Source organism: Notolepis coatsorum (assembly GCF_963971535.1).
Source record: "Notolepis coatsorum genome assembly, chromosome: 2".
In the NCBI taxonomy this organism is placed as follows: domain Eukaryota; kingdom Metazoa; phylum Chordata; class Actinopteri; order Aulopiformes; family Paralepididae; genus Notolepis; species Notolepis coatsorum.
Genome location: NC_140166.1, coordinates 26,267,129 through 26,289,358, shown reverse-complemented (window position 1 = coordinate 26,289,358; position 22,230 = coordinate 26,267,129). Strand labels below are relative to the sequence as shown.

General features: G+C 43.1%; 1 protein-coding gene across 2 annotated transcripts in view; it reads right to left on the bottom strand.

Annotated features, from left to right (window-relative positions):
* LOC311223266 (actin filament-associated protein 1-like 2) overlaps nt 1-22,230 on the bottom strand; it is a 149,394-nt gene that overhangs the window by 6,766 nt on the left and 120,398 nt on the right. The window contains exons 10-14 of one of the 2 annotated variants that reach the window (XM_084308051.1): nt 14,861-15,087; nt 9,985-10,097; nt 8,639-8,753; nt 4,997-5,084; nt 770-936 (exon numbers count right to left, since the gene is read on the bottom strand). In XM_084308051.1, the coding sequence (XP_084164177.1) occupies nt 770-936; nt 4,997-5,084; nt 8,639-8,753; nt 9,985-10,097; nt 14,861-15,087 (710 nt within the window). The remainder of the gene's footprint in view (nt 1-769; nt 937-4,996; nt 5,085-8,638; nt 8,754-9,984; nt 10,098-14,860; nt 15,088-22,230) is intronic. The other variant, XM_084308052.1, reaches the window with a different exon arrangement.

The window sequence follows — 22,230 nt, the reverse complement described above, 5'->3', positions numbered from 1 at the left end:
CATAAATACGTCATACATGGTAGTCCGTTATGTGGTAAAAGTAAAGTAGAACTCAAATAGAGTTCTGGGTAGACTCATCTAGAGGGAATTCACAGTAGAATATAACTAAAAACCCAGTAGACTAGAGTTGTGCTGTATTTCAAAACAAATGACAGTATTTCAAATCAAATGACTGTACTTCAAAGCAAATGACTGTATTCCAAATCAAACGACTGTGAGGAAGAGACGTGAAGAAGAGATGTGAAGAAGACACGTGAAGAAGACACGTGAAGAAGAGACGTGAAGAAGAGACGTGAAGAAGAGACACAACTGAGGGAGGAGCCTGTGACCTCTGACCGCTACAGAAAGGCCTTTACGTCAGAACTCACAGGTTGCCTGCACCTGGACGGTTTTCCACCCCAACCCATAAGCACCTGTGGAGTTTTAATTAAATCCTGAAGTACTCCCTTTGGGATCAAATTAAATGTTCCTATCCATAACTTACTGAGAGGAGAAAAGAAGGAGAGGAGATGTAGATGTAGTGGAGAAGAGAGGAGAGGGAGAGGAGAGGAGGAGAGATAGTGGAGAAGAGAGGAGAGGGAGAGGAGAGCAGAGGGAGAGGAGAGAGGAGAGAGGAGTAGAGAAGAGAAGAGAAGAGAAGAGAAGAGAAGAGAAGAGAAGAGAAGAGAAGAGAAGAGAAGAGAAGAGAAGAGAAGAGAAGAGAAGAGAAGAGAAGAGAAGAGAAGAGAAGAGAAGAGAAGAGAAGAGAAGAGAAGGGGTTGTCTCTTACCTGAGCCCGTTCAGTGCAGAAGGCCAAGGACTGTCTGAAGGAGGTGCGCTTGTTTTGCTTGCCGGTAGATGCCAGGTTCATCTCTGACCCCGCCCTCAGGTGCACTCCCCTCTTCCCCGTCAATTCCAGCTTCTGAACACCCCGCTCTGCCTCACACACCTTCCTGCCTGGACACACACCAACAAACACTCTGAACACAGCAACAGACACCCTGAACACACACCAACAAACACTCTGAACACACACCAACAAATACTCTGAACACACACCAACAAACACTCTGAACACACAGCAACACACACTCTGAACACACACCAACAAACACTCTGAACACACACCAACAAACACTCTGAACACACACCAACAAACACTCTGAACACACGTTAGTAGTAATAGCAGTAGTAGTAGTAGTAGTAGTAGTAGTAGTAGTAGTAGTAGTAGTAGTAGTAGTAGTAGTAGTAGTAGTAGTAGTAGTAGTAGTAGTAGTAATAGTAGTATTATTATTAGTAGTAGCAGTAGTAGTAGTAGTAGTAGTAGTAGTAGTAGTAGTAGTAGTAGTAGTAGTAGCAGTAGCAGTAGTAGTAGTAGTAGTAGTAGTAGTAGTAGTAGTAGCAGTAGCAGTAGTAGTAGTAGTAGTAGTAGTAGTAGTAGCAGTAGTAGTAGTAGTAGCTAGTGATGCACGATATATCGGCCGCCGATATAATATCGGCCGATATGGTAATTTTTTTTACACGTCGTATTGGCCCGATATCAAGATAGGGTTGATATTAAACATTTTCTTTTTTTAATACATTTTTTTCATGTTTTGGTCTTAAATAGTTCAAATCAGAAATATCAATCGTTTCTGAAAATAAGTTACAAAAAAAAAAAAAAAAAAAAAAAAAGCTTTTTGGAAAATAGCTCTTTATTTGATTATCATAAAAAAGTGTTTTCTATAGAGATATCGACATCGGTAAATATCGGTATCGGCCAGAACAGCAATATTAGTATCGGTTATCGGTATCGGCCACAATTTTCACATCGGTGCATCACTAGTAGCAGTAGTAATAGCAATAGTAGTAGTAGCAGTAGCAGTAGTAGTAATAGTAGTATTAGTAGTAGTGGTAGTGGCAGTAGTAGTAATAGTAATACTAATAATAGTAGTAATAATAATAATTATTATAATAGTAGTAGTGGCAGTGGTATTGGTAGCAGTAGCAGCAGTAGTAGTAGTGACCTTCGAGAGGCTGGTCCTGCAACATCTCAAGCCCCGGGTACTCCCTAGACCCCCTGCAGTTTACATAATAGGCAAACATTGGGGTAGAGGACGCCATCATCTACATGCTCCACAAAGCCTACACCCACCTGGAGAGGCCATCATCTACATGCTCCACAGAGCCTACACCCACCTGGAGAGACCATCATCTCTATTCTACATGCTCCACAGCGCCTACACCCACCTGGAGAGGCCATCATCTCTATTCTACATGCTCCACAGAGCCTACACCCACCTGGAGAGGCCATCATCTACATGCTCCACAGAGCCTACACCCACCTGGAGAGACCATCATCTATTCTACATGCTCCACAGAGCCTACACACACCTGGAGAGGCCATCATCTACATGCTCCACAGAGCCTACACCCACCTGGAGAGGCCATCATCTACATGCTCCACAGAGCCTACACCCACCTGGAGAGGCCATCATCTACATGCTCCACAGAGCCTACACCCACCTGGAGAGGTCATCATCTACATGCTCCACAGAGCCTACACCCACCTGGAGAGGTCATCATCTACATGCTCCACAGAGCCAACACCCACCTGGAGAGGTCATCATCTACATGCTCCACAGAGCCTACATGCACCTGGAGAGGCCATCATCTACATGCTCCACAGAGGGCTACACCCACCTGGAGAGACCATCATCTACATGCTCCACAGAGCCTACACCCACCTGGAGAGGTCATCATCTACATGCTCCACAGAGGGCTACACCCACCTGGAGAGGCCATCATCTACATGCTCCACAGAGCCTACACCCACCTGGAGAGGTCATCATCTACATGCTCCACAGAGCCTACACCCACCTGGAGAGGTCATCATCTACATGCTCCACAGAGCCTACACCCACCTGGAGAGGCCATCATCTACATGCTCCACAGAGGGCTACACCCACCTGGAGAGGCCATCATCTACATGCTCCACAGAGGGCTACACCCCTGCCCGTCATACACAGCCCGTTGTGATGATGTCACAAGTCTATTATGGGAAAACCACGGAAAACCCTGGAATGCCCAATAGCCCTCCATCTGAGAGCTGGAGCAGAGGAACCTATATCATTATAATTATCTCTGTGGTACCAGTGTGTAATTAAACTGATCTTACACTTTAACCTAGGAGTGAGCTTAGACCGAGGGGCCACCAGACCCAGGGTTCAACGTCGTTACGCATGACATCATCAGTCGGCTGAAGGACAATAATGATTTAAAGGGAAAATCCACCCCGAAATAGAATTCACGTATGTTATTTCTTTAATACTACAGCACTCTGTTTTTATTTGGGAATATGAATAAATACCAGAGAGACTGACCTCTAGTGATGATGTCATCAAGAGACTAATCCTGAAGCTGCTCCATAGACTGTGAATAGTGGAACTAGTGGAGTTAAACCATGGTGATTTAACTCCTAGGACACCATGACAGTAACCATGGTGATTTAACTCCTAGGACACCATGACAGTAACCATGGTGATTTAACTCCTAGGACACCATGATGATTTAACTCCTAGGACACCATGACAGTAACCATGGTGATTTAACCCCTAGGACACCATGACCGTAACCATGGTGCATTTAGTGGGATTTGGGTAAATTTTCTGATTCTGAGCTATACGTCCTAAGTTTAAATGAAACAAATTTGGATGTCACTAATTAATTGTCAACGGACCGACTCCAAAGAAAATCACTTGATGACGTCACAGATTCAAGTATTGAAGCTCTGATCTTCAGCTCAGGGGGACGGTTCAGATCACATCAGAACCTCGTCAGGCTTCACGTCAGGCTGCTGATGTACTCCATTTTAAGCGTCTGCGTTGCAAACGGCATGATTCAATTATCTTAAAGGTGCCGGTCCTATTCCAAACAGATTCAAAGGACGACTTCCCAGATGGTTCTGTCTAACAGACTTATCTGTCGGGTCAGGTTAGAGAGTTTATCAGACCATCTTCTTAACTCCCTTAAACCGGTGATTTGACCATCGTGAAGAAGGTTCACCCATTCAGACAGGAGGACACAGGACAGAGGGCAGAGGACACAGGACAGAGGACAGAGGACAGAGGACAGAGGACACGTCTATTCTGCATCGAACATTGTACATATGTCTAAACTGAACACTGTGACCTCTTTTTTTTACTTCTAAATTTTACTATGTTTTTATTTCATACTTATCTTATCTTGTCTTGCACAGTCTCTGGAGCGCAACAGTAAGAAGCATTTTGTACAAAAGTATTCTGTACTTCTGTATGACAACTATTAAAGAAACTTGAAACTTGAAACTGAGGGCAGAGGACACAGGACAGAGGACAGAGGACAGAGGACACAGGACAGAGGACAGAGGACAGAGGACAGAGGACACAGGACAGAGGACAGAGGACACAGGACAGAGGACAGAGGACAGAGGGCAGAGGACACAGGACACAGGACAGAGGACAGAGGACAGAGGACACAGGACACAGGGCAGAGGACAGAGGACACAGGACAGAGGACAGAGGACACAGGACACAGGACAGAGGACAGAGGACAGAGGACACAGGACAGAGGACAGAGGACAGAGGACAGAGGACACAGGACACAGGACACAGGACAGAGGACACAGGACAGAGGACACAGGGCAGAGGACAGAGGACACAGGACAGAGGACAGAGGACACAGGACACAGGACAGAGGACAGAGGACACAGGACAGAGGACACAGGGCAGAGGACAGAGGACACAGGACAGAGGACAGAGGACAGAGGACACAGGACAGAGGACACAGGACAGAGGACACAGGACACAGGACAGAGGACACAGGACACAGGGCAGAGGACACAGGACAGAGGACACAGGACAGAGGACAGAGGACACAGGACAGAGGACACAGGACAGAGGACACAGGACACAGGACAGAGGACAGAGGACACAGGACACAGGACAGAGGACAGAGGACAGAGGGCAGAGGACAGAGGACACGTCAGGGTGTGACTTACTGTGGTTGGTAAAGACTGTGTTGCTGTAGGTAACGGAGTCCTTGGATGACACTGACTCGCCTCGCACCACATCCTGTGAGCTCTGGAACTGACAGGAAGACAAACGGAGACCCTGATGGATGAGCAGCTTCTTTATGTCATACACATACAAATATTTGTTATATAAATATAATTGGTGTACAAATGCATTCATGATCTGAAAATTCTGAAAAAGTGGGAAACCGACTATAGTAGTCTGTATGCTTGTAGTAGTCACCCTTTATTTGATGATGGTTTCCTGACAGAAATATGTAAGTTAAAATGTGAGGCCGAACTTGGGATGAGCAATAGCCCTACAGGTTGTGAATTATTAAATAGTGACATTACGTTAGACGAGGTACAGAGTGTAGTGGACAGAGCGAAACTGAAGAAAGCTATGGGTATTGAGGAGTTGTCGAACGAGGTCCTTAAAACTCCCTATCTGCTGAATGTATTACACTGTTTATATCAAACTTGTTTTAACACAGGCACCATCCCCTCGATATGGAACAAGTCCATTATTAAGCCCATCCCCAAATCTGCAAAAGCTGACCCTAGAGTCCCACTAAATTACAGAGGTATTAGTTTGATCAGTACAGTTTATAAATTATACTCAAGTGTTCTTAATAATAGATTAAATAAATACTTAGAATATAATGAAATGTTGGTGGATGAGCAGAATGGGTTTAGGGCTAAGAGAGCTTGTATTGATCATGTTTTTGTTTTATCATCGGTGGTGAGAGCCAGATTGGACGAGGGCAAGAATACATTTGTTTGTTTTGTTGACTTTAAAAAAGCCTTTGACTGGATTAATAGAGAGCTTTTGGACTATAAATTAATCTGTTCTGGTATTGATGGACTATTTTATAAGGCTATCAAAAGCCTGTATAAGGCCCCATCTGCCTGTCTGCAGCTGAATGATGTTAGGACCGGCTGGTTCCCCACACCATTCGGTGTAAAACAGGGAGATGTGCTTTCTCCTACTTTATTCGCCCTTTATGTTAATGACCTGGCGCAAGAAATCAAGCAAGCCAATCTTGGTATTCCAATAGATAATATAATCCTAAGTATTTTATTGTACGCTGATGATATTGTTTTGTTTGCAGAAAATGAAGCAAATTTACAAAACATGTTGAATATTATGAGTTCTTGGTGCATGAAATGGAGACTTGCGATTAACAGTGAAAAAACACAGATTATGCACTTTAGGAAAAAACACGAACAGCAGAGTAGTCATAAGTTTCAATTTGGACCAACGCCTCTGATTTACACACATTCTTATAAATATCTTGGTTTTACCTTTAATGAGTACATGTGCTTCATAGAAGGAAGGAAAATAATGTCTGAGTCAGCAGGAAGGGCGCTAGGGGGCGTGTTGAGTAAAATGAAAGTGTGCACTGACCTTGGGTTTTCAACATATACACAATTATTTGATTCAATGGTGGGTTCTGTTTTGTTTTATGCTGCTGGAGTATGGGGTTTTGATGATGCTCCTGAATGTAATGCGATCCAGAACCGGGCCATAAGATACTTTTTAGGAGTCCATAAATACACACCAAAAGGGGCTATAGAAGGGGACATGGGGTGGGATTCTTGCTTGGTCAAGCAAAAGGGTGAAATGGTGAGGTTATGGAACCGCCTGGTCCAGCTGCCAAATGGCAGGGTGACTAAAAAGATTTTTAATTGGGACAGAGCACACGGTCATCCCTGGTCAAGAGAGATGTCTATGATTTTTTCTTCTACTGACTTGAGTATGATTTTTATGAACAATTTGCAGTGTAAGGTTCACATAATTAAAACAAAATTATCAACAATCCATCAGGATAAGTGGAAGGTGGAGATTTTGAAAAAACCTAAACTTAGAAAATATATTGCAATTAAAAATGAGTATTTTACTGAACCTTATGTAATGTTAAACTTAAAGAGAAGACGGAGGTCTCTGTGTGCCCAGTTGAGGTCTGGCACCCTGCCATTGGCTGTGGAAGTGGGTAGATTCCAGGGTAAACCTGAGGAGGAGCGGTTGTGTGTTCTGTGTGATCTGGGAGTGGTGGAGGATGAATATCATTTTGTTTTTTATTGCCCTTTGTACACCACTTTGAGGAGGGCTTTATTTGAAAAAATTCAAATTGCAAACCCAGATTTGTTTTGGCAGTCTGAGAGCTGTATGTTGAGTTGTTTTTTTGTGGAGGACATCTTCGGTTTTGCAGGATTTTTGGAGAAGGCATGGCACCTGAGACAAAACACACTGTATCCTATATAATTGTATTTGAATTCACCTTGTTTTTCTGTTTTTCTGTTTATTTACATTGAGTACAGCTTGTGTTATATTACGTTTTATTGTATTTTCTTGTATTTTTCTTTTTTTATGGCCATCCTGGTCTATGTCATTTGTTAAGTAATTGGTAAAGTATATTATTATATACTTATTGTTATGTGTCTTGTAAGCCCATATGGGCTGGGCATACATCTGTATGTAAGACACGAAAATAAAAAATATCAAATCAAATCAAATCATGATCACAATCTACCAAATGGTTTTAATAGTTTTTTTTCTTTTAATTCAGATGTCCATTCATATGCTACACGTCAGTCCAGGGACCTGCATATACCTTATTGTGGTACTTCACTTAGGCAGTTCTCAGTGAGGTATAGAGGGTCCAATCTTTGGAATGCAGCTGATCCTATGCTGAGGAAATCTCCATCTCTGCTTATTTTTAAAGCAAACTACAAAGAAATTCTCATCCAAAAGTAGTAGATAGATAACAGGTCATACATGTAGGTATGCATTTGGTTATGTGGGTGGGTAGGTTTATAGGCAGGTGGGTGGGTTGTTATATATTATTATGTACACAGTATATCCATGTATGTACTGTGTGTATGTATGTTTGTATTAACACGAATCTTTTAATGTATTCTGGTATTTTATAATATGCATATTCTTGTATTTTTGTATGTTTGATTTTATAAAACGGGGGACGTTCTTGATGAGCCTCTAGGCTTCTAACTTCTCCTTCACAATCGTTATAACTTATTATGTATTGTTTTTACTTCTGTTTAACTGTGTTAATAAACAAACAAACAAACAAACAAAAAGGTAACGGAGTCCTTGGATGACACTGACTCGCCTCGCACCACATCCTGTGAGCTCTGGAACTGACAGGAAGACAAACGGAGACCCTGATGGATGAGCAGCTTCTTTATGTCATACACATACAAATATTTGTTATATAAATATAATTGGTAAATTTTTGCATTTCCTACAGAGCCCTGTAGTTTGAAAAGATGAGTTCACTTCAGACATGTTCCAGAAGAGAGGTGATGGAACGTACCATGTGCTCCAGGAGAGAGGTAATGGAACGTACCATGTGCTCCAGGAGAGAGGTAATGGCACGTACCATGTGCTCGAGAAGAGGTAATGGAACGTACCATGTGCTCCAGTAGAGAGGTAATGGAACGTACCATGTACTCCAGGAGAGAGGTAATGGAACGTACCATGTTCTCCAGAAGAGAGGTAATGGAACGTACCATGTCCTCCAGTAGAGAGGTAATGGAACGTACCATGTCCTCCAGGAGAGAGGTAATGGAACGTACCATGTGCTCCAGTAGAGAGGTAATGGAACGTACCATGTGCTCCAGTAGAGAGGTGTTGGAGTAGATGGGCTGCTGGCCTGCACTGCTCAGATGGAACGGGTCGTCCATGTACATGTTGGAGGTGGGAAACGGCCTGGTCTTCAGTCCACTGGAGAGAACAAACGCAGACAATGAAAGAAAGAAAGAAAGAAAGAAAGAAAGAAAGAAAGAAAGAAAGAAAGAAAGAAAGAAAGAAAGAAAGAAAGAAAGAAAGAAAGAAAGAAAGACAGACAGACAGACAGACAGACAGACAGACAGACAGACAGACAGACAGACAGACAGACAGACAGACAGACAGACAGACAGACAGACAGACAGACAGACAGACAGACAGACAGACAGACAGACAGACAGACAGACAGACAGACAGACAGACAGACAGACAGACAGACAGACAGACAGACAGACAGACAGACAGACAGACAGACAGACAGACAGACAGACAGACAGACAGACAGACAGACAGACAGACAGACAGACAGACAGACAGACAGACAGACAGACAGACAGACAGACAGACAGACAGACAGACAGACAGACAGACAGACAGACAGACAGACAGACAGACAGACAGACAGACAGACAGACAGACAGACAGACAGACAGACAGACAGACAGACAGACAGACAGACAGACAGACAGACAGACAGACAGACAGACAGACAGACAGACAGACAGACAGACAGACAGACAGACAGACAGACAGACAGACAGACAGACAGACAGACAGACAGACAGACAGACAGACAGACAGACAGACAGACAGACAGACAGACAGACAGACAGACAGACAGACAGACAGACAGACAGACAGACAGACAGACAGACAGACAGACAGACAGACAGACAGACAGACAGACAGACAGACAGACAGACAGACAGACAGACAGACAGACAGACAGACAGACAGACAGACAGACAGACAGACAGACAGACAGACAGACAGACAGACAGACAGACAGACAGACAGACAGACAGACAGACAGACAGACAGACAGACAGACAGACAGACAGACAGACAGACAGACAGACAGACAGACAGACAGACAGACAGACAGACAGACAGACAGACAGACAGACAGACAGACAGACAGACAGACAGACAGACAGACAGACAGACAGACAGACAGACAGACAGACAGACAGACAGACAGACAGACAGACAGACAGACAGACAGACAGACAGACAGACAGACAGACAGACAGACAGACAGACAGACAGACAGACAGACAGACAGACAGACAGACAGACAGACAGACAGACAGACAGACAGACAGACAGACAGACAGACAGACAGACAGACAGACAGACAGACAGAGTAGATAGATACACCTCTTACCTGAGGACTCCACTTGTGTTTTCCAGTGTGCTGTTGTTGTCATGGTGATTTTGATGGACAGCTCCATCCTGCAGTAGCTGTAGCCATCGCTCCTTTTCATCTGAACAGCCGACCTGGAGGAGGGCAGTGAGCTGCGTTTGTGGCACTGTGGCATTCTGGGAGTAATCATGCATTCGGCAGGTCTACTCTAAGGGCATGGGTTAAATTATTAACCTACAGTATCATCATTAATATGATTACAATGTACTAATACAACTAATGGTTTATTTTTCTTTATTTCCTGTTCATTATAGAGTATATAGTCAGTATAATGTAATACCTGTTCATTAACTCATTCCCCGCAAACAACGTTTATATACGTTATTGGGCACCATCCTTTGAACGCCAACCACGTATATATACGTTATTTGATCGTTTTTCCTTTTATTTTATTTTAATATTCTATTCAATGTTAGGGACCTGTATGTTGCCGTTAGAAGGCAAACTGCGACCCAGAGGGTGCAGTACCGGCCAGATCCTCCCAGGTGGCAGTATCGAGAGTGCAGTAAACCCTGTTCCAGACCCTGTGTTACACTCAAATGTCTCCGAGTGCAGTTTTCTAGGTCGGGCGAGTCGAGCAGTTCTCCCGATTGCATTGAAGCACGTCAAATGCTCCCGATCCATATGTTGTGGTGGGTTATGTCGTGGACCAGATGGACATCAGATGGACCAGATGGCGATCAAACAATTGGAATATTATTTTTGGAATACTCCCGATCACAGGTAAGGACTATCTGACGTCAATTCTAGCTTGATAGTGCAATGTTTTTATACCGATCCAGCTGATCAGCGTTTTTGTGTTCAATACGAATGCCGTTACTGGCAATCAAAGAATCAGAAACGACCCCCCCCCCCCCTTTCATGCATTCATGATGAAACATAATAGTTCAAGTTCAAGTTCTTTAATAGTTGTCATACAGAAGTACAGAATACTTTCATACAAAATGCTTCTTACTGTTACGCTCCAGAGACTGTGCTAGACAAGATAGTATCAAATAACATAATAACATAATATAGCATGAATTTAGAAGAAGAAAATGAGGTCACAGTTGTTCGGTATAGACATATGTACAATGTTCTGAGTTACCATATAATATACAATACACAATACTATGCAGTGTACTAATGTACAGTACTATCTAGTGCAAAGCAGAAATGGGATGAGGTACAATTTTAGGTACAATTTACAGTAAGGTGTACGAGTTGTAGTGCAATCCTTCATCCATAAATATAAAGTGTGGGGAGTGGGTGCTACAGTGTGTTTGTTTAAAGTGGGTGTGTGCTATAAAGTGTGTGTAGTGGGTGCTACAGTGTGTTTGTTTAAAGTGAGTGTGTGCGTGTGGATGTGTGTGCTATGTGTGTTTGGTGGTTGTTGTTGTGTAGTGTTCATTCATTGTTCGTTTAGCAGCCTGATGGCCTGGGGATAGAAGCTACTTCTGAGTCTTTCTGTGCTCGCCTTGAGACTCCTGTATCGCTTGCCTGACGGCAGCAGTTCAAAGAGGCAGTTGTTCGGGTGGCTCGAGTCCTTAATAATTCTCTTAGCCTTCCCCTTGCAACGCTTGTAGTAAATGTTCTGGAGGGTGGGGAGCCCCCCTCCAATTGTGCGTTCGGCTGAACGTGTCACTCTTTGTAGTCTGCTTTGGTCTTTTGCAGTGCTATTCCCAAACCAGGAGGTGATGTTGCCGGTCAAGATGCTCTCTATTGTACATGAGTAGAAGTTCTTAAGGATCTTCTGGCTGACTTGGAACTTCCTTAGGCGCCTGAGGAAGTAGAGGCGTTGTCGTGCCTTCTTCACCACACTGTTAATGTGTATGGTCCATGTCAAGTCCTCGGATATGTGGGCTCCGAGGTACTTGAAGCTGTTGACTCTCTCAACCGGTGCCCCGTCGATGCTGAGGGGGCTGTAGTCCTTGACCCCCGACCTCCTGAAGTCCACAATCATCTCCTTTGTTTTGCTGACGTTCAGGGAGAGGCTGTTTTCCTGGCACCATCCCGCCAGGACCTTGACCTCTTCCAGGTAGGCCCTCTCGTCGTTGGCAGAGATCAGGCCCACCACCACTGTGTCGTCAGCAAATTTGACGATTGTATTGCTACTCCGCTGAGCCACACAGTCGTGTGTGTACAGGGAGTAGAGGAGGGGACTCAGAACACAGCCCTGGGGGGCCCCTATGTTGAGGGTGATGGATGAGGAGGTGCAGTTGCCTGCTCTCACCACCTGGGGTCTGCCAGTCAGGAAGTCCAAGACCCACTGGCAGAGGTCATAGCCCAAGCCCAGGTCCCTGAGCTTGGCTATGAGTATGGAGGGGACTATGGTATTGAATGCCGAGCTGTAGTCGATGAATAGCATTCTCACATAGTTCCCCTGCCTCTTGTCCAGGTGTGATGCTGCTGTGTGCAGCACATGGGATATGGCGTCCTCCGTGGACCTGTTGGGGCGGTATGCAAATTGCAGGGGGTCCATGTTGATGGGGAGGGAGGAGCAGATGTAGCCCTTTACTAGCTTCTCAAAGCACTTCATGGCTATGGAGGTGAGAGCTACAGGGCGGTAGTCGTTGAGGCAAGCAGGCTTGGATTTTTTGGGTACAGGGATAATAGTGGACTTCTTCAGGCAGGTGGGGATGACAGCCTGTTCTAAGGACAGGTTAAATATGTCAGTGAATACTGGGGCCAGTTGGTCGGCACAGACTTTTAGGACGCGGCCGGGGATGCCGTCCGGACCTGCTGCCTTCCTGATATTCACTTTTTTAAAGGTCCGCCTCACCTCATGCTCTGTTACCCTGAACACTGCGCCTCCATCAGCAGCCGACCCCCCCCCCCCCATTGCCGAGGCTTGTGAGCTGGTGTTGTTATTACCAGCATCAAACCTCGCATAGAAGGTATTGAGGTCGTTTGCTAAGGAGATGTCACTGTTCAGTTTGAGGGAGGCGCCTTTGTAGTCTGTCATCGTTTTGAGCCCCTGCCACATAGCTCTAGAGTCAGCTTGTTCAAACTGGAGTTCAATTTTATCCCTGTAGCGCCGTTTGGCCTCTGACACTGTCCTCCTTACGTTGTGTCGCGCCACCTTGTGGTCATTCATGTTGCCTGCCACTAGGCCGTCATTGTATGCTTTGGTGCGCTCTCTCAGAGCTTCACGGACGGATTTGTCTACCCAGGGTTTTTGATTTGGGTAAACTTTCATTTTGGTAGTGGGGATTGTTTCTTTCACCCTAGTACAGACATAGTCCAGCACTGTCTCCGTGTAGGCATTAATGTTATCTGTGTCGCGGAATACAATCCAGTCTGTGTTGTGAAACACTGACCGGATCGTATCCTCTGACGTCACATCCCATTTCTGCACCTCTCGCGAGACTACGGGAGTACTTTTAATTCTTTGTCTGTACTTTGGTGTAAGGAAAATGGATGCGTGATCTGACTTGCCAAAGCCACTATCAGAATGAGCCTTGTAGCCACCTTTAAATTGCGTGTAACAGTGATCTAGGATGTTACCGCCTCTGGTGTTGCAAGTCACATGCTGGTAGAAATCAGGCAATACCTTTCTCAGATTGGCGCTATTGAAATCTCCCAGTACTAAAATGGCGGCGTTAACGTTCGTCGCTTGTATACTATTTACCTCGTCGTGGAGTCTGGAGAGCGCGGCGTTGTTGTTGGCTTGCGGTGGAATATACACTCCGACCAGGACGATCGCCGTTAACTCCCTCGGGAGGAAGAAAGGACGACACTTGATGGTTATATATTCCAGTTCTGGGGAGCAGTGGTTGGATAATTCCTTCACATTCGTTGGATCACTCCAATTTGTTAAACATGAAGGCAATACCTCCACCACGTTGTTTACCGGACTCTGATTGTGTCCGATCCTTCCTATGGATAAAGAAGTGATCCGCTGGTTGAATCGCGTGATCTGGAACCTCCGGTGTTAGCCATGTTTCGGTGAAGCAAAGGACATTGCAGTCCCTAACGTCTCTTTGATATTGAATCCTTGCTCGGATGTCATCCAGTTTATTGTCTATTGATTGTACATTGGCTAGCAATATACTGGGAAGTGGTGTACGGTGTCGTCTGGATCTCAGCCTGTTTCGGATCCCAGCCCTCTTTCCTCGACGTCTTTTCCTGGGCTCTGGGAACAAAGGGTCTGGTCCTAGTCTCCGGAGGATTTCTTCCGGCCATTGATGTGGTTCGGAAAGCTGATCCAGCGAGTAATCCAGTTGGTAAGTTTCCCGTAATCCAATGTCTATGAGTGACTGACGGTCATATACATTAAATGCACCAACAGTTGGTACGCACAAAACTCTAAAAACTATAAATATTAACAAAAGTAAACACAGTCTCGACGGAGCGAACAGAGAGGCAGCCGAACGGGGCGGCGCCATCATCATCATCATATAATACCTATTATATACATTTGATTTGGGAATAGTAGTGTGTCCAGGCAAGAAACACGAACGTTTATAGTAGAATTCACGTATAAGACTATAACTCAGCCTTTTGCGAATTACCCCAGACCACTCTGAAATTATACTTATATTCACCACGGGAATATATGCATGGAAAAATTATCTCTTTTTTGCATCTTGGACGGAAGTAAGTCACTGTCAAATTACCATAGTATTGTCCCCATTGCTATAATATAGAATATAGATATAGCTCTACAAACAAGGTGACGCACTCCTATCTTTAAAGCGTGGCATAGCTACAACGGGACGCGGCTAATCCCCGGCGGTCAATGAGTTAAAGAGTAAATATAGTCAGTACACTTTAATACCTGTTCATTATACAGTATATAGAGTAGTACATTATACAGTATATAAACTATTCATCATCATCATCAGCAGTACGGTACCTCCAGTACTGCCACCTGGTCCCCATGCTGGCTCAGAATGATCCGGTAGGCTTGGGCCACGTCCGGGCCTGGTTTTACCTCGCACCCTCTCAGCTGAACAGTGTACTGGGGGGCCCGCTCACCTCCCCCCCTTTCCTCCCCCTCCTCCGCGAACATCTTCAGTAGCCCCACCTCCACCTGGCAAAGCAGACTCTGCCATTGGCAGTTCATCAGCACATTCAGGAAGCCTGTGGACCAATCAGAATAAAAGGTCAGAGGTCACCAGGAAACACAAACAATTAACTATTAAAAGAAGAGTGTTAACCCCCACAAAAACTATCTTCCTCACATCAACAACTGTTAGCGACCAATCTGTACAGACTTAAAGCAATGCTGTGCATCAGAAAGGTGCGAGATGTTCTCCGAATGTCAGCTTGTAAAGAATTTGATCCAAATTAATCTGGGATGTTGTTAAATCAATCCTGCACTTTTTAGTTTGTTTTGAACCTTTGCTTGTGTAGCAATCTGGCCATAATTTAAGCAATAGCTCACGACACAGGCCATGGTATGTGGTTATTATATCACAGCTAAGGGGCGTAGTTCGGCTGATAATACCCATAATGTCATGGCCTGAAGTGAGCTATTGCTTATATAAAACGGTTACCAAGTAGGCTATGGCAATGTGAAAGTAAGACACACTTCAATTAAAATGTTTGTTTTTATTAGTACATTTTTATTCATAAATAATAAGGTTAAAAATAAAATAGGCCCTCCTGGTTGCCTGCACTGCAAGGCGGTTGCTATGCAACATATTGAGATTGAGCGGCTGCGACAGGACTGGGGTTGACGCCCAGTTTAACTGGGAATCCCTGTTCAACGTGAGGTTAACTATTGTAACCGATCGTCATGCTATATTTCTTTATCTGTAATTTAACAGTCTCACTTAGTAGCTAGATTAATACATTTAGTGGAAGTGGCAATAATCAAATAATCCTGATAAAACCATTGCTTTATCCGTCTGATTCAGATGACGCTAACGGACATTTTGAACCTCTCTTGGTCCATATGGGCATATGTGTGTGCCGTGATGTGAGGGATTCCCCGATCTGCATGCGTCAGCCCCAGTCTCCTCCGTAGACCAGACCATCTCATTTAACAAGGCTAAAGTTTTTTTCCTAAGATGCGGAGTGATGCCGACTTGTGAAAAGGAATTAGTATCATAGCTGTGGATATACGCTCATTATACCATGGCTATGATCCAATCAGAGAACACTATCATTATCTTTTTATTAATATGGTTTTATTATTATCCTAAAGTAAGTTAATGTAGTTAACTCAAAAGCATAATTGCCTGTATTAAAGAAAGACGTATATTGACAATATGAGCACCCCTCCCTTCTTTCATTGCATGGTTCAGTCCACATACATAGCAGCGCACAGCGCGCGGCTTGAACAGAGTCAGACTGACAGGAAAATGTCCTCTACAGCTCATGAATCAGGAGCTCAGAAACTAAAGAAAAAACATCAGCATTGCAAGAAGAAAGTAATAAAAGGTCGACAGCTAGTCACCAAGTATTTTCACAAGAAAGGTATTTATTCACAGAACTTGTTTTGAAGCCCATAACAGCTTGGCCAACATTTTGTGGCTGACGTTAGCTACCTGTTGCTATAAAAAATTAGATGAGTGTAGATGAGCCCAGTGAATTTGTATCCAGCAGCTATGCCCTTTTGCTATGGCTAGCTAACCTAACCTGTATAATGTTACATGCTAATCACAGATGCGGCTTACAAGTACCCCTTGTCCCCTTCCCTCAGGCCAGCTCCCAGTTGAAGGAGAGGGAGGTAAGCAGTAGGGTTTGGGGTTAACAAACAGATTTTAAAATATGCTTACCATGCATGCATTGAATACAACTTTAGGTAATATTCACATTTAGTTACTCTAGTTCTTCCAGTAATTGCAATACCATTGACCACTGGCACATTAAATTGAGGTTGTTACAGTAGCTATAGCTAGATTTGAGCAATTGGAAAATATCTATACAAATAATAATAATAATAATAATAATAATAATAATAATAATAATAATAATAATAATAATAATAATAATAATAATAATAATAATAATAATAATAATAATAATAATAATAATAATAATAATAATAATAATAATAATAATAATACTACTAATAATAATAATAATAATAATTATTATTATTATTATTATTATTATTATTATTATTATTATTATTATTATTATTATTATTATAACAATTAAGAGATAGCTCGAGCTGTACTGTGTTATTACTATTATAGGACATTTTATAAATCATGTACACTATGGATACTCGAGCAAGGCAGCCAATGAGGAGAGAAGAAGTGAAGAGGCAGAAGTACCAGTACAAAAAGAAGTTGAGGACCATGAAAGCAGCACAGATGAGGAGGAAGCAGCTATGGACAGTCAATGTCAGGGACAAAGTGAGGCTCCGACACAGGATTCCACAGATACTGAGCCACCTGTAGTGGTGTCTGAGGTAGAAGATCTGCTATTGAATTGAATTGAAAACCTTTATTTATCCCCAAGGGGAGATTCAGATGTCCATTACAGCATAACAGAAATTTAAAAACAGTAAAAACAGTTAGTGGAAACAGTTAATACATAACATACACTTATTAGTATGTGTTAAAAACAAGATGGACAAATACATAGGGATAAAAAGAGCTAAAATAGGGCTAAACTAGAGCTAAAAGTGTTGAAAAGAAAAAGAAACAAGTCCAATCATGATGTTAAATAATTAAATTAATTGGTTACAGTCCACAACCCAGCTCCTCCAGTCCACGGCAGTTGGCCCGTCCTGGGCCTGACTGGTTGTGGAGCCTGATTGCCACCGGCACAAAGGACTGCCCGAAGCGCTTTGTGGTATGTTGGGGGGGGGGATAAGTCTGTGGCTAAACGTGGACCGCATTGCGGTCAGCTCATCATGGAGGGGGTGGCAGGGGTTCTCAAGGATAGCATACAGCTTCCTCCTCGTCCTCCCCCACCACCTCCAGACTGTCCAGGTCCGCTCCCACCACAGAGCTTGCTTTTTTGACCAGTTTGTTTATTTTGTCTGTGTTGGTGTTGCCCCCCCCCAGCATACCACAGCGAAGAAGAGGGCACCAGCAACCACAGGCTGGTAGAACATCTGCAGCAGTTTGCTGCAGACATTAAAAGACCTGAGCCTTCTCAGGAAGAACAGTCTGCTCTGTCCCTTCCTGTAGAGGGCCTCGTGTTGTTCGTCCAGTCCAGTTTACTATCACTTGACCCAGGGTTGTTCCCAGCCTAGTGCGACTCAAGGTTCTTTGGTAGACTATTGCATTGGTCCATTCATTGACTAGGCTCACCCACCAACAGTGCAGGTGCTGAACTGCTGATCCGAATGTATAGGTAAAAACCATATTATGTGTTTTCATCAATAAATAAATGGCCAATACATTCTTTCATGGGGCCCAGAATCGACAGCTACGCCCCTGACTGTACATATGTATGTCGTACTGTACATGTATGTTGTACTGTGTACTGTATGTGTGCATGTCGTACTGTGTCTGTTGTACTGTGTACTGTATGTGTGTCTGTCACACTGTGTACTGTGTATGTTGTACTGTACGTGTGTCTGTCATACTGTACGGTGTGTCTGTTGTACTGTACATGTGTCACACTGTGAACTGTGCGTCTGTTGTACTGTACGTGTGTCTGTCACACTGTGTACTGTGCGTCTGTTGTACTGTACGTGTGTCGTACTGTGTGCCTGTTGTACTGTGTACTGTACGTGTGTCTGTCACACTGTGTGTCTGTCGACACTGTGTACTGTGTGTCTGTCGTACTGTGTACTGTGTGTCTGTTGTACTGTGTGTCTGTTGTACTGTGTACTGTGTGTCTGTTGTACTGTGTACTGTGTGTCTGTTGTACTGTGTACTGTGTCTGTCGTACTGTGTACTCTGTGTCTGTCGTACTGTGTGCTGTGTGTCTGTCGTACTGTGTACTGTGTGTCTGTCGTACTGTGTAACTAGGTAAACCGTCGAATGTCTCTGTTGTCACCGAGACAAATACCTGTAGAGTCATTGTGTTTGACTGAAGAGAAACCAGGCTTTATCTCTGCTGTGACCTTCCACACATCTCCCAGCATGTCAGAGGTGATAAGAGACTGAGCCAGGCTCGCAGACAGACAAAGGGCCAGTGTCCGCGCCGGGCCGCGTCGGTTCTAGTTAACACCACCACTCTGGAGCTGAAACACTGCCCGGGCTGTTCCTTGGCTCTTAGAGGGGCTTGCGTTGGAATTTATACTTCAAAAAGAAAAAGACATGATTCACACTGTCAACTGTTCGTACTTGTTTTTTCCCCTGAGTGGAGGGAATTTGCAAACCGTCTACAAGATGGGTGAACTTGTCCGTCACATATTTGTCCACTAACAGGGTAAATGTGTGGAGGTCAGGGGTAGAATGATCATCCTCACATCAGAGTTCTGTATAAAAACCCTGATGATTCCATAGGTTTACTACCGTGTATGCTTTCTGTCTGCTGTCCACACTGACAATATGACCAACAGGGTGTAAAAAGTACCCAGAAATTATACTTAAGTGAAAGTATGGGTACCGTCTCAAAATCTTACTCAAGTAAGTATCTGGCTAAAAACACACTTGAGTAAAAGTAAAAAAGTTTCTACTTTTAAATGTACTTAAGTACTAAAAAGTTTACGTAAATTTTTTTTTTTTTCTGGGGCAATGAAATGTTCCGTTTCGTCCTCTTCATCACTCGTTTGTGACCATCTTCTGTAGCTTGTCACTCTGACTGTCTATTCTTCTGATAGCAGGTGTTTAATCAAAGATCCCCGCTTTCTAGTCTTGCACAAGGACCAATCAGCATGGGTATGGGCGGGTTCATTTTCCATTGATGGGGATTTGATCGGCTGTTTTTAAATAAAGTGCGGCCGCAGGATTAATAACGTTCAACAAATATACTAATTAAAATAGTTGGACCTGCTAGATTTGTACTTTGTACTTTGTAGGTCTGCATTTTAAATGTAAGGAGTAAAAAGTATGTTTTTTTTCTCTGAAATGTAATTGAGTAAAAGTACAAGTATACAAACCTAATAATAATACTTGAGTAAAGTACAAATCCCCAAAAACAGTACTTAAGTATTGTAACGAAGTATTTTTTGTATTTGTATCTATTTATTAACACAAAGAGTTAAACAAAAGTAAAAAAAAAAAAAAAAAAAAAAAATGTAAATACATAATAACCATATTGTGTAGGAGAAGTTTAGAAGCCTAGAGGCTTATCGAGAACTTCCCCTGTTTTTTTTAAATCAAACATACAAAAATATACATATTATTTAAAAAATACCAGTAATACATTCAAAAGATATGTGTTAACACAAACATACATACACACAGTACATACATGCATATACTGTATACTGCCTACATAATAATACATAACAACCCACCCACCCACCCACATAACCAAATGCATACCTACATGTATGACCTATTTATCTATCTACTACTTTTGGATATGAGATTTTTTTTTTGTTTGCTTTAAAAATAAGCAGAGATGGAGAATTCCTCAGCATAGGATCAGCTGCATTCCAAATATTGGACCCTCTATAGCAGACCTGGGCATTGTACGGCCCGCGGGCCGGATCCGGCCCGCGGGATGATTCTGACCGGCCCGCGAAAGATTACATGATAATAAAAAAAATAAAAATAAAAATAAAAAAATATATATTTTTTTAATATTTATTTTTATTTTTATTTTTTACTTTTTTTTTTCATGTCAACGTTCACACGCACAGTATACGCTTAGGAGACATGCTCAGAAGATGTTGGTTCTCTTTGGATCCACCTACATATGTGAACAGACATTCTCAGTCATGCCGTTTACCAAGTCCAGGTACAGATCCTCTCTCACTGATGAACATCTGGCAGCTGTGCTTCGCATCTCCACCTCAGACATGCAACCTGACTTTGATGGACTTGTTAAAGCTCAACAGAGACTGGATTTCTCACACTGAATGAAAAAAAAGAACTGAAGAACACTAAAATGTGGAAATATAACAAGTGAAATGGGACACTTGATATTTTTTTTTCTTTTTTTTGCACAGTTCTGAAAACATAAAATGTTTAATATAGGCATGTAAAGTAAAAAAGGCTACAAAACTGGGACACTTTTCTTTACACAGTTCAGTGACATGTCTTGTTTATTTTTGCTATAAGATGATGTGATGTCTTTAGAAAGCTAAGAAAATCCTTGTTTCAATAGTATATGAAACTCAAAAATCCCATTGTTATTAATGTTTCACATTTTGTTTATCATTTTGGAAATAAATTCTATTTGAATAAATTATATTTTTGAAAGCTATAACCTCACCTTTTAATTGCCAAATAATAACATACACTCTTACCAGGGGTCAAAACAATGCCATTTACTGCTTTTTATATAGAAATAAAATGTATATTATGCATAATTGAGTTTGGAATTTTGGCCCGGCCCCCCAACATATTTTCAGTTGCTCATTCGGCCCCCCGGGAAAAATAATTGCCCACCCCTGCTCTATAGTATACCTCACTGAGAATTGCCTAAGTGAAGTACCACAATAAGGTATATGCAGGTCCCTGGACTGACGTGTGACATTTGAATGAAAATCAGAATTAAAAGAAAAAAAAACTATTAAAACCATTTGGTAGATTGTGATAATGATAAATGCATTTGTACACAAATATACATATCTGTAAAGAATTAACCTCAGACAGTCAGAATGTTTAGTTTCTTGAAAAGAGGAGCAGATGGTTCAAATCGATCTGAGAGGGTTGCCAGTCTAACAGATCTTTTTTGAAGTAAAATATTTTTTTTGAAGATGAGATGAATGAGTGCTAGCCCATATTATGTTACAATAAGATATGTAAGGAAAGATATCTAAGGGTGGTCAGGTGGCGTAGCGGAGATTGCGTTCGTCACCAACACCGGAGACGCTGGATTCGCCTGTTCGAATCCAGCTCACAGCTCCGGCATGGTCACCAGCTTGGCTGGCCGTTCACACTAATACAATTGGCTGTATTAGAGGGTGGGAAAGCTGGCGGGGTGGGTCCGGGGTTGTTGTAAACAGCGACTCCTACAGTTCGGTCGGGGCGCCTGCTCAGCGCGGATAGGATCTAAGGGGGGTAGTGTGGTCCTTCCACACGTTACACCCTCTCAGTGAGAGTCCACGCTGCCAGGTGAAAAGAAGCGGTTGATTGGCTAGACGTGTGTCGGAGGAAGCACGTGATAGCCTCCACTCTCCCAGACCGACTGTGGGGGGTAAGTGCACAGCGACCAGGAAGGGGATTGGGAATTGGCATAACGACTAACATTGGG